The sequence below is a fragment of the Mauremys mutica genome, chromosome 2, assembly GCF_020497125.1.
Source record: "Mauremys mutica isolate MM-2020 ecotype Southern chromosome 2, ASM2049712v1, whole genome shotgun sequence".
Classification (NCBI taxonomy): Eukaryota; Metazoa; Chordata; order Testudines; family Geoemydidae; genus Mauremys; species Mauremys mutica.
Window position 1 is genome coordinate 110,275,750 of NC_059073.1, and position 15,214 is coordinate 110,290,963.

The 15,214-nt window shown below is 40.3% G+C and overlaps 1 protein-coding gene across 2 annotated transcripts in view; it reads right to left on the reverse strand.

Annotated features, from left to right (window-relative positions):
- CDKAL1 (CDK5 regulatory subunit associated protein 1 like 1) overlaps positions 1-15,214 on the reverse strand; it is a 636,289-nt gene that overhangs the window by 161,138 nt on the left and 459,937 nt on the right. For both annotated transcript variants that reach the window (XM_045004929.1, XM_045004930.1), the window contains exon 12: positions 6,200-6,380. In XM_045004929.1, coding sequence (XP_044860864.1) covers positions 6,200-6,380 — 181 coding nt within the window. The remainder of the gene's footprint in view (positions 1-6,199; positions 6,381-15,214) is intronic.

The following is a 15,214-nucleotide window of genomic DNA, read 5'->3' on the forward strand; positions in this document are numbered from 1 at the left end:
CTCTTCCTTTGATCCATTTCAGTAACTTGTATACCTATGACAAAGGGGAGGGAGGTGTGGCAGAAGTGTACAACAGAACTGTAGTGGCATGTACAAAAGAATTGTCAAAGGATAAGTTAAGTTCCTGGTTTTGTTTCTTTTTCATATGGGACAATAATTGTGCTGCTAAAACCAACGGTTACACCGGCAATTACGTCACTAATGTTACATGTAGTACAGATGAATCTTTTGGCGCTACATGGAAGTTTAAAAATCAACAAGAAACAAAGAAGCTGTGTATTTTCCACAACTGTGTTATTTTGCTGTGTACTATTACTGACAGTACAGCTCAGTTTAAATCCGCAACTGTACATTTTCTTTGGGAAGCTAAAACCTTTAAACCACATTTTGTGTAAAAGTAATATGAAGTCAGTAATTTTCATTCTGGTCAGTGCTCTGAAGACTGCTGCTGTAAGAACAAAGTTGAATTCAAAGGGGTACAGCGCCAGCCTGGGTTTCCCAGGTCTATTTCTACTCCGCCTTTGAACTCTGACTTGCTTTTTCAGCAGGACAGTCACAACCCACACTTTAGAAGTCAGAGACTCACATTCTGCCTGTTGCTCTGAACTACACCACTGCAAGAAATTCAAAAGGTATGGCTGCAAGCCAGAGTCAAAATATTCTTCTCCCTTCCTATGGGTCTGACTCTGCAAAGTCCAGCTGCGACTGTGGAATTTAACTCATTCCACAGATTCAGCCTGAACTGAGCTCTCAGCAACTTTAAGAGCCAAACCATTCATTGCTTGCAGGTAGAATAAAACTGGCTTTACAACACACCAGCTTAACTGTCTCCACAACAAACACAAGTTTTTCACTTCAGCACCTGGTCAAACAAACGAAAGTGATATGACCTGAAGCTGGTACTGGCTTTAAAATAACTACCTTTTGAAAGCATGGGTAGAGTTCAATAATAACATTTTAACTGCAGACAGAGGTTACCCACAGGTAACTAACTTCTTTGATTTTATCACAAGTCAGTATCTTTGGTTGCATGCTGAGCTGTGAGTACCCTGGAGCTATTTTAATAAATGTAAAAATTAACCATAAACACTGCATAGGCAGCTTTTTGCACTGAGACAGAAGCCTTCTGCAACCCCAGTTCAGTTCTAAGTGGGAATACCGGTAATAGGGATACATGAATGCATACTTGTATATGGGATTTGAGCAAAAGAACTTTAATTATCAGCAAGTAAAATTTACTTTATCCTTTCTAATATTTGGAGCTAGCAAGTTTTACCATTAGGGAGAATATAGATGTACAGAGCTGTATATTACAGCAATACCCCTCTATGTATCACGACAAATCCTGTTTTAGTCACAAGGAGCTAGATCCACAAAGGGGACTTAAGCTCAGCCCTGCAATGCCTAACTTTAGGCACTCTACCACCCAGTGGGATTCACACCCCCAGGTTAGGTGTCCAGGCTTCCTATACAATGCATGGGGAGAGTTAAGGGATCCACGAAAGCCAGCACGCAGAAGAGGTAATCACCTAGGCTAGTCAACAGGAAATACTAAGGGTACGTCCAGACTACCCGCCGAATCGGCGGGTAGCGATCGATTTTGCGGGGATCGATATATCGCGTCTCATCTAGACGCGATATATCGATCCCCGAACGCGCTCCCGTCGACTCCGGAACTCCACCGGAGCGAGTGGTGGTAGCGGAGTCGACGGGAGAGCCACGGACGTCGATCCCGAGCGGTGAGGACGGGAGGTAAGTCGGGATAAGATACTTCGACTTCAGCTACGGTATTCCCGTAGCTGAAGTTGCGTATCTTACCTCGACACTGCCCCCCAGTGTGGACCAGGCCTAAGGAGAGGAGTGGGTCACAAGCCCCACCCTTCAAAGGGATATAGGCATCTAATCCAGGCCAAAGGGAGATGCGTATCACCACTTGGAATTCACAACAATGAATCCTTTCCTGGAGTTAGATGCCTAGTCAGGCCAGCCCTTTCCCACAAAAAACAGAGAAGGTGGTGGTGGTGGTGAAACAGGTGGAGGGGGGTTGGGGCATTAGTTTGAGAATCCCACCAATGAGCTCCATGCAGCTCAGCAGTGTCAGCACTTAGGTGGCTTTGTGCATGCTCACTGGCAGACGCCCCACACCTGAGTTTCCCCATCCAGCATCTCTTTGAGTAGAACTGGTACACATGTTTTGAAAACATACTTTTAGGCTTACTAGTCTTTTTTTTTTTGCACTGTTATTCTTCATAACTGAAAATTTCTTCTTCAGCAGGGGCTGATGAGTGATGTTTTTCTACAGAGAATTACATGAAAACCTGACATCTCAAAATTGCTGCCATCTCCTATGATTCTTAATGGAAGTGAGGCCAATAGAGCCTTAGCAAAGATGGCCATTCCCTCACCTTGTTCCCAGTGAGAATATAGCTAAGATGCCCCTAAGCAGATGGTGATTCTTTATGTTGTCAGTGACAAGGCCAAATTTCAGTCAGACCAATTTCAATGATTTATTAAAAAAATATAGAGAGAATTCATAGAAAAGCTACATTGAAAATGCAAAGTGCATGTGTAAAATTTCACATTGATAGACCACTAGCTTTTATGAAAAACAAGGATTTATGCCGTATTTTAAACCCACTTTAAAATGTACCTATAAGTATGAATTTCTACCAGGTACCTCTTCAGTATATCAAAGTAATGGTTTCTTTCCAGGTTTCCAATCACAGTACATACCTGGTCAGCATAGCCAGAGATTCTTTCAGGAAAATCAGAGGGATTGCCAACAGTATCCATAGGGATTTTTGTGCCATATTTTGACTAATCTTCCGTAAACCTCTTGGAATCAAAAGGATGTGTGTAAAATATACATAAAATAATTGCCTCAGTGTTTGTATGGTGCCTAGTTCTGCCTAGATCTCAGTTAGTACTTCTTCAATAAAAATAATAAAATACAATAATAACTAACTAGCTTTTTGTTAGAGGATGTGGGAGGAGGGATGCTCTCTTATAGTTAAGGCACTGGACTGGAACTCGGGAGCTCTGGATTCAATTTCTGGCTCTGTCTTGTGTGAAACTGGGCAACTCAATCTTACAATGCTTCAGTTCTGTAAAGTGGGAACAACAACACTTCCCTGCCTCACAAGTGTTTTGTGAAGAAAAATTAATGGTTGTGAGGTAATGGAGTCATTTAGATATATTTGACCTTCCAAGGATGGTAGTTTTCCAACAGAATAAGGAAGAACTACTGCCTCTCTGCCTGTTCTGATCATAAAAAGTAGTGGATTAGTGTCACCTGCCCTTTTGGACACAGAAGATCAGTGCCAGTATGGATTTCAATGATAACATATCATTTTATGTGGAAAAAAGATTCCAAGTAGAATTGATTGAATACTCTATTATGTCAAGCCCAAATGAGATTTTCCCATCTCAGATTTTCCTCCAAAAAAGTTATCAAATTTACCACCTCCACCAAATAACGAAGTGTTAACATTACTATGCCTACTTCATGGACTGTGCCTGGAGGAAAGGTGGTCCTCTGGAAAAGAGTGAACTTAAAGGACTTGACAGGGCAAATATGTTGCCACCATAGATACCACTTGATTAGGACCAGTGAGGTTGTCTTGAAACACAATGTACAGGCGGGGAGCAGATTGCAAACAGCAATACGTCTTTCCCACTGCAGATATCTGTAATGCTAAAATGAACAGCCAACATAGCCAATATTGAGCAATAAGAGAAGGTTGGCAACTGTCACTTAATATCATTGTTAGTCACTGGTTTGGTGCCCCTAGTTAAATAATGTGCCCCCAAAAATTCTTTATAAGAAGAAATACTGCTGAAAGAAACCTATACGCTGCATAGCTAATAGCATATGAACTTCCTGAGAAATAATTAGCTTATGAGATTAGATCGGAATTATGATGTACTATATATAATATCTTTTTTTGCTTTTTTTGTAATAGGTTCATGTGCTGCTTGTTTCTATGTGAACATACTAAAGTCAGTTCATTAACAATAAGATGATGTGTACAGTAAAAAATGGGAAAGGGGTGGGAGTCCATGGTTAGATAATAATCTCTTCTCTCAACTGAGAAAGATATGTAATTATAAGGTGCTCTGGACAAGGAATGAAAAACGAAATGCCTGTGCATTCTTGACACCGCAAGGAGGGCCATTAGCTACTATCTAGAGGCATTGTGAATATAAAAGACAAGACATTAGCATAAACTATTCCTGCTCCAGTTGATAGTTTATCCTGCATTTCCAGAAAGAGATGAAAGAATATATAACTCAGAGTTGCTGAAGATTACAAAAAAGAAACAAGATGGGAGAGAAAAAATATCTGTTAATTACAGTTTTTCCATCAGCACTAGAACATAAGCAGACATAGCTTTTTTGAAGGTTCTAATTCCCCAAAAGTAGCAAATTATAGAAAAAAGAGCAAAGTGAAAATGTCAAGCTTTACTAAAATTGTCATCACTCTCCCAAATTTAAACCAAAACTTTTAAAAAAAATAAGTTAGTTCTTATGTGATTAATATTTAGTGTCAGTATAACTGTATTTAACTACACTCTGCAGGAAAAAAACAAGAGGCCAAATTCCTCTACTGTTGTGCAATCCACGGAGGATAATGGGGTTGTATCTGTGTGACCAAAATCAGAAATTAACCCAAATGTTTAAATTTTTAACCTGCCTGGACTGCCAAAATTGCTCAGCTGTATTTTAAATATAGGCATCCTCAATGACAAGGTGATGGGCATTTTAGAAAGAAAAAATTCAGTCAACTGTGTGAGCTTACTTCCTCCTTCACTATCATACCACCCCACAACAGTATCTTTTGTGCCCAAATCCTCTACACTTTCCTATATAAGTTGATCTTAAAAAAAATTAATAATGGCTCAAAGCTTACTTCTTTGAACAATAAAATAAAAGGAATCAAATTTAACCCAATTCTCCATTTCCATTAAAGGTATGGTATATATTGACAGTAAGTAGAGACTATATCTGTATAGGTTTTGACATTGAGGAAGAGATACAACAATAAATATTTTGATTTCTCTTCAAAGAATGGTGAGCCATGATGACCCCACAAAATAAAGTATGATATATTCTTATCTGTCTACAACATTAGCTGGCTGTGATTTTATCCTGATTGGAAATGCAGTGCATACAAATGTTATTTACATTAGTACAAACACCAATGAAAAGTTTAAATGGTTTTATAAGCAGCAGAATGGTATATTCTCTTGTTCAAAGATTCAGGTTAGGCAAGTATGCACATTTACACCGTTGCAAATTCAAAGTAGATTATTTAATCAAACTAAACCTTTAAACATAATTATCACTTATGACAAAAAGGGAATATAAATTATCTGTATCAATTAGAATATAGTTGATAGCCAACTACCTCATGTTAAAATGTGGCTTTTATCCTCTTCAGGATTTTGAGATGAGATGGCTTGATAATTGGAAAGAGTTATACAACCACAACGGCCAACTATAGAAGATTGGGGAGTACCTGAAACCTGGAAGATTCACTACAATTACATACATAAATTTCACCAGTGACATTTACCATATAGGCTGAAGGCAGAAATGAGATTTTAAAATAGTGCAGACTCATGGACGATATTTATGAAGTAGCAGTCAACGGAATGAAAGTAGTCACATGTGAATCTGACCTTTAGCATATATTCCAAAGATAACTATCATTCTGTTCATACGATTTTGCATAGAATCACTTGCAACGTGTATATCATCACTGGATTCACACAAGTCTTCAAAAATTGGAAGAAAATATGAAATGTATCCTTTGTCCTTTTCTTGGTACCAAGAGACTCACCCAGAAAACAGGTTAGGAAGAATATATGACTATAAAGTCAAAGTGAAAAGAACCACTTCAACCTGCTATAGATGCTATTTTGCCCCAATTAATAATTTGAGCAGTAATTTAAACTTCAAATCTGGCAAGGCATCCCATGTTCTAGCTAAGCTCTGAAAGGCAATCAGTTTATTTTATAGAAATATATAAAACTGCATTTTAATTGTGGCATAATTCTGCTGCAAAACCATATTCTCCAATAAACGTTTCTTATGTTTCAATTCAGTACAGTGCATATTGTACATTCATATTTGGCACAACATGAAAGACACATAAAATGAGCTATCAAATACAATGGTTCAAGAAAATATATCTTACCACTAGGGCTGGAACTTGATGCATTTTTGCAGCAGGAGTCCCTGGACGTGGGTAAAACTGATTAATAAAGAGGCTTGGAAACCTGTACTCTTCTACAAGTTTCATGGTGTCTTGAAAATCTTCATCTGTCTCCCCTGGAAAACCACAGATGATGTCTGTAGCAATTGTTATTCCAGGCACTCTGCAATGGAAGTGGGAAAAAAAATGTTAAACTGAAGACTGGGTACACCAAGTCTCACCCTACATAAAAATCTCATTCCCTTCAAAAAGAAAGGAATAATTACCGGTATTCAATTTGCCTTTGGCTAGAGAACTAAGACCTAACACCAGTTCTAGAAAAAATACAGTGGGATTTTTAATGGCCATTTCTTTGACAATGAAAAACATGGCACATGGGTGAGAACCCAAAGAATGAAAAACAAGAGAGAAGTTGCAGTAAATATTTGACCCAGAACTGAAAAAAAACTCAACAAGAATGGACTAATTCTGGACTAATACCTCAGGCACTTGAAACCACAGGTTACCAGCAGAGCTTGTAAATTCATTAATTTTAGTCACTCAGTCCACAAAGTTTATAAGCTCCAGGGCTTTATTACTATAATTAGTTAATCCCTTGCACTGCTGTAACACTGCAGAAAGGGTAGGGCAAAGCATGACATCCTGAAGAGTTTAGGAATTCTAGTCCAATTTGGCTTTTTTAGTTAACAAAAGCTTCCTTTAGTCAGAACCAACCTTCTAACTCATTCCTCCTTAAAATATGTCTAATCATCTAAATCCACTCTCCCCATAAAAAAGACCAAAACAAATAAATTGTTGTTTGCAGTGCTGTTGTAGCCGTGTTGGTCCTAGCATATTAGAGAGACAAGGTGTGTGATGTAGTATCTTTTATTCGACCGACTTCCGTTGGTGACAGAGACAAGCTTATGAGAAATGAAGCTTTTGAGAAGAACTCTGTGCAAGCTTGAAAGTTTGTCTTGTTCACCCACAGAAGTTGGTCCAATAAAAGATTATCTCACCCACCTTGTCTCACTACAAAAATTCAAATTATTCTAAAGGCACCAGCACAAAACTACCCTTTTATTTAGCAACGGCAACTTTTCTTTACTTTTTACCTTATCTAGATTACATCTCATGATTAAGAGAAATGAGTGTCCCTACTTAGGCAGTGTTGCTAGTGGATAGAGAACTTGACCTGGAACTCAGGAGATTTAGATTCTATTCCCAGCTCTGCCACTGGCCTGCTGGATGACGTTGAAGAAGTCTCTTCACCTTTCTGTGCCTGGGTTTCCCCATCCGAAAAATAGGGATAAGGATGCTGATCTCCATTTGAGATCCACTGATGAAAAGTGCTATATAAGCATCACCATCAATATGGTACTTACAATACAAAGTTGTTTCTTGGCACCCCAATACCAAACATATCGGCAAACTGGAAGGAATATGACTTTTAAGGGAATGTAAGAGCTAAATAAGTATACAGTAGGTTGACCTGTTTATACCAAAACAAGGATTAGGACATTCATAAACAAACAAACTCTATGTGTGTGAATGCTGTAGTGTAGAGACTGGTCCTATCTGATTTCCTCAGGCCAAAAAAAAAGAAAGGATATCTGGTCCTGAGTTGAAGAGCGGGTCCCTAAGCCACTCTGCAGTTCTATGGTAGCCCCCAGGCATGCAGATGTGTTCCCGGACCCACACTCATCTTCCTTCTTTCTGACCGCTTCCTCCCAAAACCTGGGATGGATTCCCCAGACAGGACACTGGTGGTGCTGGGTTCCCTCATTTTCCCCATCCAAGTATCTATTAGCATAGATGAACAAACAAATACTTATCTGAATATCATCTGTGTAATATTTAGATGTTGAAAGAGAAATATTATTTGTTCTAAGGCAATAAAAAACAATATGTGCTTAATGAGACCACCAATGGGACTATTCTGTGTTGTCTTTCACAAGACCCTGATCTGATTCCCTGTCTCTTCCACCATGGCATTTGCTGGTAGCAATTCAAAGACAGTGACCCTATGACAAAAAATGTCACACACTGAATCAAGAGGCATCTCTCCAGCAAATTAAATAGTTCCACTAATGTGCCACAGAAGTGAGGGTCAGTTCAAGACAGGAAGGTTAGTTTGATCTTGTAGTTAGAACACAGAACTGGGAGTCAGGAGATCTGATTTCTAATGCCAGCTCTTCTACAGACTTCCTGTTTTACCTTTGGTAAGTCACTTAGTCTTTCTGTGCTCCATCCACCATCTATAAAACGGGGACAACTACTTTCCTACAGGTTTGTTTGAAAGGCTAAATTAATTAATGCTTGAGGTGATAACTACAGAAAACCCAATGAATAAGAAAAAGGAAATTAAATTATATTTCTCAGACTGCTGCAAGGCTTGCAGAGTGGGCGGTACAACATGGGAAAACACGTGGTGTTTCCCTTTCACTTAGGATGGCAGGATTTTTGTTTAAATCTTGCATATATGAGCCATGCTGCTTGCTCCCTCTCTTTCAAATGCCATTATTTTTAGTGTAATTAGCTGCATGGAAGTCATCTAGATACTAATGTCACAATATTCCTTCTCCTTAGGTTTTTATTTAAACATGAAAATCTTTTCCTCCATTCTACATTACATTTATGAGTTCAGAACCTAAGGTTTAAGAGTGAAGTCAAAACACGGCAGATTAAAAAAACCCAATATTTATTTGACTTTACATATAAAATAGGTAATTTTTGAGAGATTTGTCCCACTAGATGGGAAGGACTTTTCTCTTGCTAAATAAAGTTAAGTGGGAACCAATACCTGAAACGTAAATATAATGTGAAACAATCTGATACTGTGGGCCAAAGGGCCTGGAGAGGCTCCCACTGGTTTACTAAGCCTGACATAAGCGGCAGGATATACAGTTCTACTTGAAATGAAGTAATGTAAACATCCACGGTAGCTAAGAACTGAATAAATATAGAGGAATTTTGCATTCTATGACACTTCTGCTCACACAGCACATATTTTGAGCTATAATGGCAGGCTTACATGAGACAAAATATATTACCTCACAAATTAATATCAAATAGCACCAGCTGACATTTCTCGTAACATTAATAAAACACTCATTAAGTTTGACAAGGCCATTATATGTTAGTTATTTTAGCCATTTTAATGATATTGTTGGCAGCAGTGTAAGCATTTACTGCCTAAAGTACTGGTGATACCATCCTTTATCTCAGCTTGCCTGTTTCTAAGGCAACATGAATTATAAAGTTAAATCAAGCTAGATTCAGTCAAATGTTTTCTTCCCTCCCTCCCTGAGTGAAAAGGAAATTAAACATTTTTTAAATTCATAAACTGCAAAAATGTCTGAACTCTGTTTGGTGATAAGGTGCTAATTATTTTAGTAATTAGATTTCTTCCCGGATGGGATTATTCTACACACAATGGAAAGACTAGGTTTGGGAAACGAGTAAGGACCAGAGAGTCTATTCAGCAACAGCAATTAATTATAGCCCAATCCAATATGGCTGCCTAAAATACGACATTGCTCTGTGCTGTTTTTATACCACTTTTGGCTACAAACTAAAATGTTAAAGAAAAATGTTTTTAAAAAAAGAGAGAAAAGGTACAGTATGTGAAAACTCCATTCAAGAGAAAATCCAATTACTGAAACAATCAAACTCCCTGTGTTTCTCAAACACACACAAACACAAATAAATGGAGTTTATGAAAATGATTCTGTATATGTGGAATAATGACAGAGCAGAAGGGAAGAACAACAATGATGTTATGGTAAAAAAAACCTTAAATTTGAAAACTACGGTATCTTGGTGTCTGAGGGACTGAAACAAAGCAAAACATGACTCTTTACTCAAAAATAAAGATCTTACTATGAAATAAAATATAAAATTAAGCAACAAAGATCAGTTTCTGCTCACAAATGTATCAGCCAATATTAAGTTAAACAGAAATAAGTGCTGAATGTCACCAGTAATCATTCTGTGGTAATAGGCATTTAATACATACATAAGTTTTTAGTAACTTTATAAAAATTCTTTATAGTCTGATATCTGTTGGGCCTTTCTAGGGTCAGTAGCGATGTTCCAGAATGCATCATCAGTGAACCCAGAATACATAGTGGATTTTATGAAGGATAAAAATATTTTTTTAACATATATAAGACCACTTGCAAATGTATTTCTGCATTGAATGTGACCTGCAGATTGGTTATTGGGGGCAATTGGCATATACTATTACTTCTGTGCTATTCTCAAAAGTATGAAAGACTTTTCAGTTTATTTAAAGGCAGTTTTAATCCTGACAAATTCCTCAAAAGACACAATGCAACGGTTACATCTTGCAATATAAACCTTTAAAGTACGGCAATATTTGCTCCTGGGGGAATTCTGCGCACAATATTTTAAAATTCTGCATATTTTATGTGTCAAAATGACACAATATAATCACACCAGTTTCAATTATTTTTGGTCATTTATTTCAAAATACCCTATCAGCAAGTATGTCTGTAACAATACAGACAACAAAAAAGTTTCAAGAAGTGCTTTTTGATAAATGGATTCCTTACTAGGCATATTAATACAGAACTCTGAGTAATAATTAATTTAAACTACAATACAGAACCGTATTTCCCACACCCCTCAGAACCAGTGCAAAGGCTTGCGGGAGTCAGGGGTAACGGAGGAGCTGAGGGAGAGGAAAGTAAATTGTTGGAAAGGAGCCTGGGTATAAACCTGGAAGGTTGTTGGGTATGGGTGGGAAAAGTATGGAACATTTTTTTGGGGGGGGGGGAGGGGGATTGTTAGGGAGCTTCCCCCATGCAGACTCTGGCTGACCCCTAGCCTCTCCCATTCACCCAGGCACATCTGCCCCAACCCCATGTGTTCCTGAACCCCCATGTGTCCTTACACCCCCTGTCCATGTGTCCCTCCCCCCTCTCCCCCCATTCCCTTGTGTCCCTGTACATCTCTCCCTGTCCCCATGTGTCTCTGTGGTCCCACTCAGTCACCCTCTGTTCTTATGTAGTTCTGCACTGGTCCCTGTCTCCTGACCTGGCCTGACAGGTCTCTCTCCAGGCTGGGAGAGAGCAGGGCCTGGCTGTCTGCAGAAAAGGGAGTGAAGCAGGGCTGGGGAAAGGCCAGAGGATCAGGGGAGCTCAAGGCTGGCAACTCCCCAGGCTGCAGGGCCTGGTCCAAGGCCCATAGAGGTATTGGGAGGCAGAGGAAAGCAGCAGTTCCAAACACCATTGCCTGTGATGAGTGGCTTTTTACACTGCAGTCTGCCCCAGTGAGCGGGGGCTAGATGATGACTGGCAGTAGCCCAGACTGAGGCAATGTGGGGATTAGAGGGTTGAGGGTTTCCCAGAGAGGGGAGACCCATAGAGACTGGTGGAGTATTGCCAGGGGGCAGCCCCATGGTAAAGAGGCACCGGGGTCCAGGAGGGACACGGGGCCAGCGACAAGCAGGACACCAGCCTGCAGAGGGCGCCCAGGCTGGAAAAGAGCTAATTTCCCGAGACGACCAGCAGGAGGCGCCGCAGGGGTGAGTCGCACACCGTCTACACTCCCTCAGAAGGTGGTTCATTAATTATGCATGCACGCAATAGCGCAGAATTTCGCCAGGAGTAAATATTTTGGCTGTGAAGAGGGTTTCCTATTATCTCTACCCACTCAGCTATGACTCAAGAAACAAAGGAAGAACGGTTATTTATAAAAATCTCTGCTGTAACCTTTTACATCAAAAATGTACTTTTTATAGAAGTCAGGAGAAGTTGAGGAATGGAACACTTTATCTATAGAAAAATATACTTGTGTCTCTGGGAATTAGTTAAGAAACCCAAAATTAGCAAAGGGCTTGTCTTCGCTACTGGGGTAAGTCGACCTAAGTTACACAACTCCAGCTATTTGAATAATGTAGCTGGAGTTGATGTAGCTTAGGTCGACTTACCCCAGTGTCTTCACTGTGCTGCATCGATGGGAGATGTTCTCCAGTTGACTTACCTCACTGTTCTCAGAGAGGTGGAGCACCAGGGTCGACCGGAGAGCATTCTGACATCAATTTAGCGGGTCTTCACTAGACCTGCTAAATCGACTCCTGCTGCATGAACTGCAGCAGCGTGTATCTCCCCGTAGTGGAGACGAGCCCTAACTCTCTCTATTCTTCCCTATAGCTAAACCACTTCCACCTGTTCATGTAAGTTTGTACCCAAGGAGGAGTTGGGGCCAGCAACATAAGCACCACCTGGAGCACCCGCATCTGCCCAAAGGGTAGAGGTTACTGTTGCTGCTTTAATGAGCAGGAGTCCAAAGACCATTATATTGATGAGATAGCACCTCTGGTTACTGAAGAATCTGGAAGCAGTCATGATGGAACCAAGGAGAACACCCATCTAAAGATAGGAGACAGAAGGAGGTGGAGGGATGTTTGGGAGAGAGAGGGCAAAGAAGAAATACAAGAGTCTTATCCTTCAACTGCAAAGAAACCCTTTCAGACTGCAGGGACACAGACAGAAATGCCTTCCACCTCCCAAAGGTGGAGGAAAGAGCTTGGAGTGGGGAGGGGGGAATAGGAACAGGGTGTGGGTAAATCCTGCAACAGGCCAATTACAATGAAACTGACTCCAAGCTCTGAGCTCCTCACTCCTGTTTACCTGAGACATCCAGACAACTGCTTCTGATTGCCTTGTTGCAAGTTGCAGCCAGGATGGAGGAAAACAAAAAAGAAACTGGACCCGGCTTGATCTTCTGTCTCCTAACCCCGAGTGGTGTGAAGGAAAGGTCCAATCACAAAGAACTTGGGAGATGAGAACACAGGATGTGTTGCTTTCTTCTCCTTCCCAGCAGCAGGTCAAAAGATTGCTGAAAGAGGAGGAGAGATGGGCTGCTTGGGCTCTCAGGCACCAGCAGAAGAAGGGAGCTTAACACTAGCTACCAGTCACTGTAACAAGCCCACTGAGCATCTCAGTGGAACATCCCTTGGACCCATACTCATCCCCCAAACCCTACTAATTCTCTCCTTTGTCTTCGTAAGGATGGGGTGTTTCTTTTACATAAGAACATAAGAACAGCCATACCGGGTCAGACCAAAGGTCCATCTAGCCCAGTATCTGTTTACCGACAGTGGCCAATGCCAGGTGCCCCAGAGGGAGTGAACCTAACAGGCAATGATCAAGTGATCTCTCTCCTGCCATCCATCTCCATCCTCTGACGAACAGAGGCTAGGGACCATTCTTACCCATCCTAGCTAATAGCCATTTATGGACTTAGCCACCATGAATTTATCCAGTTCCCTTTTAAACATTGTTATAGTCCTAGCCTTCACAACCTCCTCAGGTAAGGAGTTCCACAAGTTGACTGTGCGCTGCGTGAAGAAGAACTTCCTTTTATTTGTTTTAAACCTGCTGCCTATTAATTTCATTTGGTGACCCCTAGTTCTTGTATTATGGGAATAAGTAAATAACTTTTCCTTATCCACTTTCTCAACATCACTCATGATTTTATATACCTCTATCATATCCCCCCTTAGTCTTCTCTTTTCCAAGCTGCAGGGTCCTAGCCTCTTTAATCTTTCCTCGTATGGGACCGTCTCCAAACCCCTAATCATTTTAGTTGCCCTTTTCTGAACCTTTTCTAGTGCTAGAATATCTTTTTTGAGGTGAGGAGACCACATCTGTACACAGTATTCGAGATGTGGGCGTACCATGGATTTATATAAGGGCAATAATATATTCTCAGTCTTATTCTCTATCCCCTTTTTAATGATTCCTAACATCCTGTTTGCTTTTTTGACCGCCTCTGCACATTGCGTGGACATCTTCAGAGAACTATCCACGATGACTCCAAGATCTTTTTCCTGACTCGTTGTACTATACCTTTGGGGTTTTACGCCTCTACTCCTATTTTTAGGCAACAGTTTTGTTTTAGCCTCCACCAAGACTGTTCAAAGTTTCTTTGGGGGTACAGGTGCTTTCCTTCCTTTTCCTTGAGGTGCTCTCTTTAGGCAGGAGCTGCTGTTAATTCTGATCAGATTCCTATCGGTGCTAAGATTCTACATGAGCACAGGGTGGGTGAGTCTACCTGTGAAAAGGAGGATTGGAGAAGGGACCTTTGGGGGATCTCTAAATATCCCAGATTAACTTCCTTTGGCCATTCATCTTAACACTTACTGTTATGAAAGGTGAGTGAATGCATCTGCACTTGAAAATCTGTAATAATTCTACATTGTTAACATTACAGTCTAAGATAAAAGAATTACAAAAACTGGATTGGGTTTTTTGTGCTCATAACCACTGGGGTGTATTTCTAACACCTCAGACAATATGGTGAAACTGATTTCAGGGGCTGATTAGACCCTTTATTGTGAAGTTGGGTTTCCTGAAGCCCTGTCCAGTTCTGACACCTGTATGGGCAGCTCTGTTATTTTCATAATTGACTGCTTAGAGGAGGTGAATGCTTCACTTTTCTGGGGGACAACAACCAAAAAGCATAGTAGGCATTTAGATGCTACAGTGAGGGGCACTGTAATAAAAAAATAAATAAATAAAAGAAAGACCTCCCCCTACCCCCCAAATCTAGAAAGATATCCAGGAAGAAGAAAGGCCCATGAGTGATTCAGCTGGGAAGAAGATGGACCACATGTAACTTTAGATTGCTGAAAAACAAACCAATTTTCACAAAGCACAACATCTAAGGGAAATCATCAGCAAATGTGTAAATTTGTCCAGATTCCACACAAATCATTTAATGCAGCTTTAATTACAGCAAACAGTTCCTTCAGTAAACAGTTTTCACAGTAATCTTAGTCTATCTTGGTCTCTGGCACACTGAAGTACGTTGAACCAATTCTGCAAATCATAATCTGCCAAAATAATCCATTCATTGGCAATTTTCAGATACAGGCGTCAAGGTTGCATACAATTTTCCAGCACTTTGGTCCAGATTTCTGGACCTCAGGTTCAGGTGAGGGGACCTGATGAACTTCCCTCCTTTGGCTACTGTGACCAAAACACC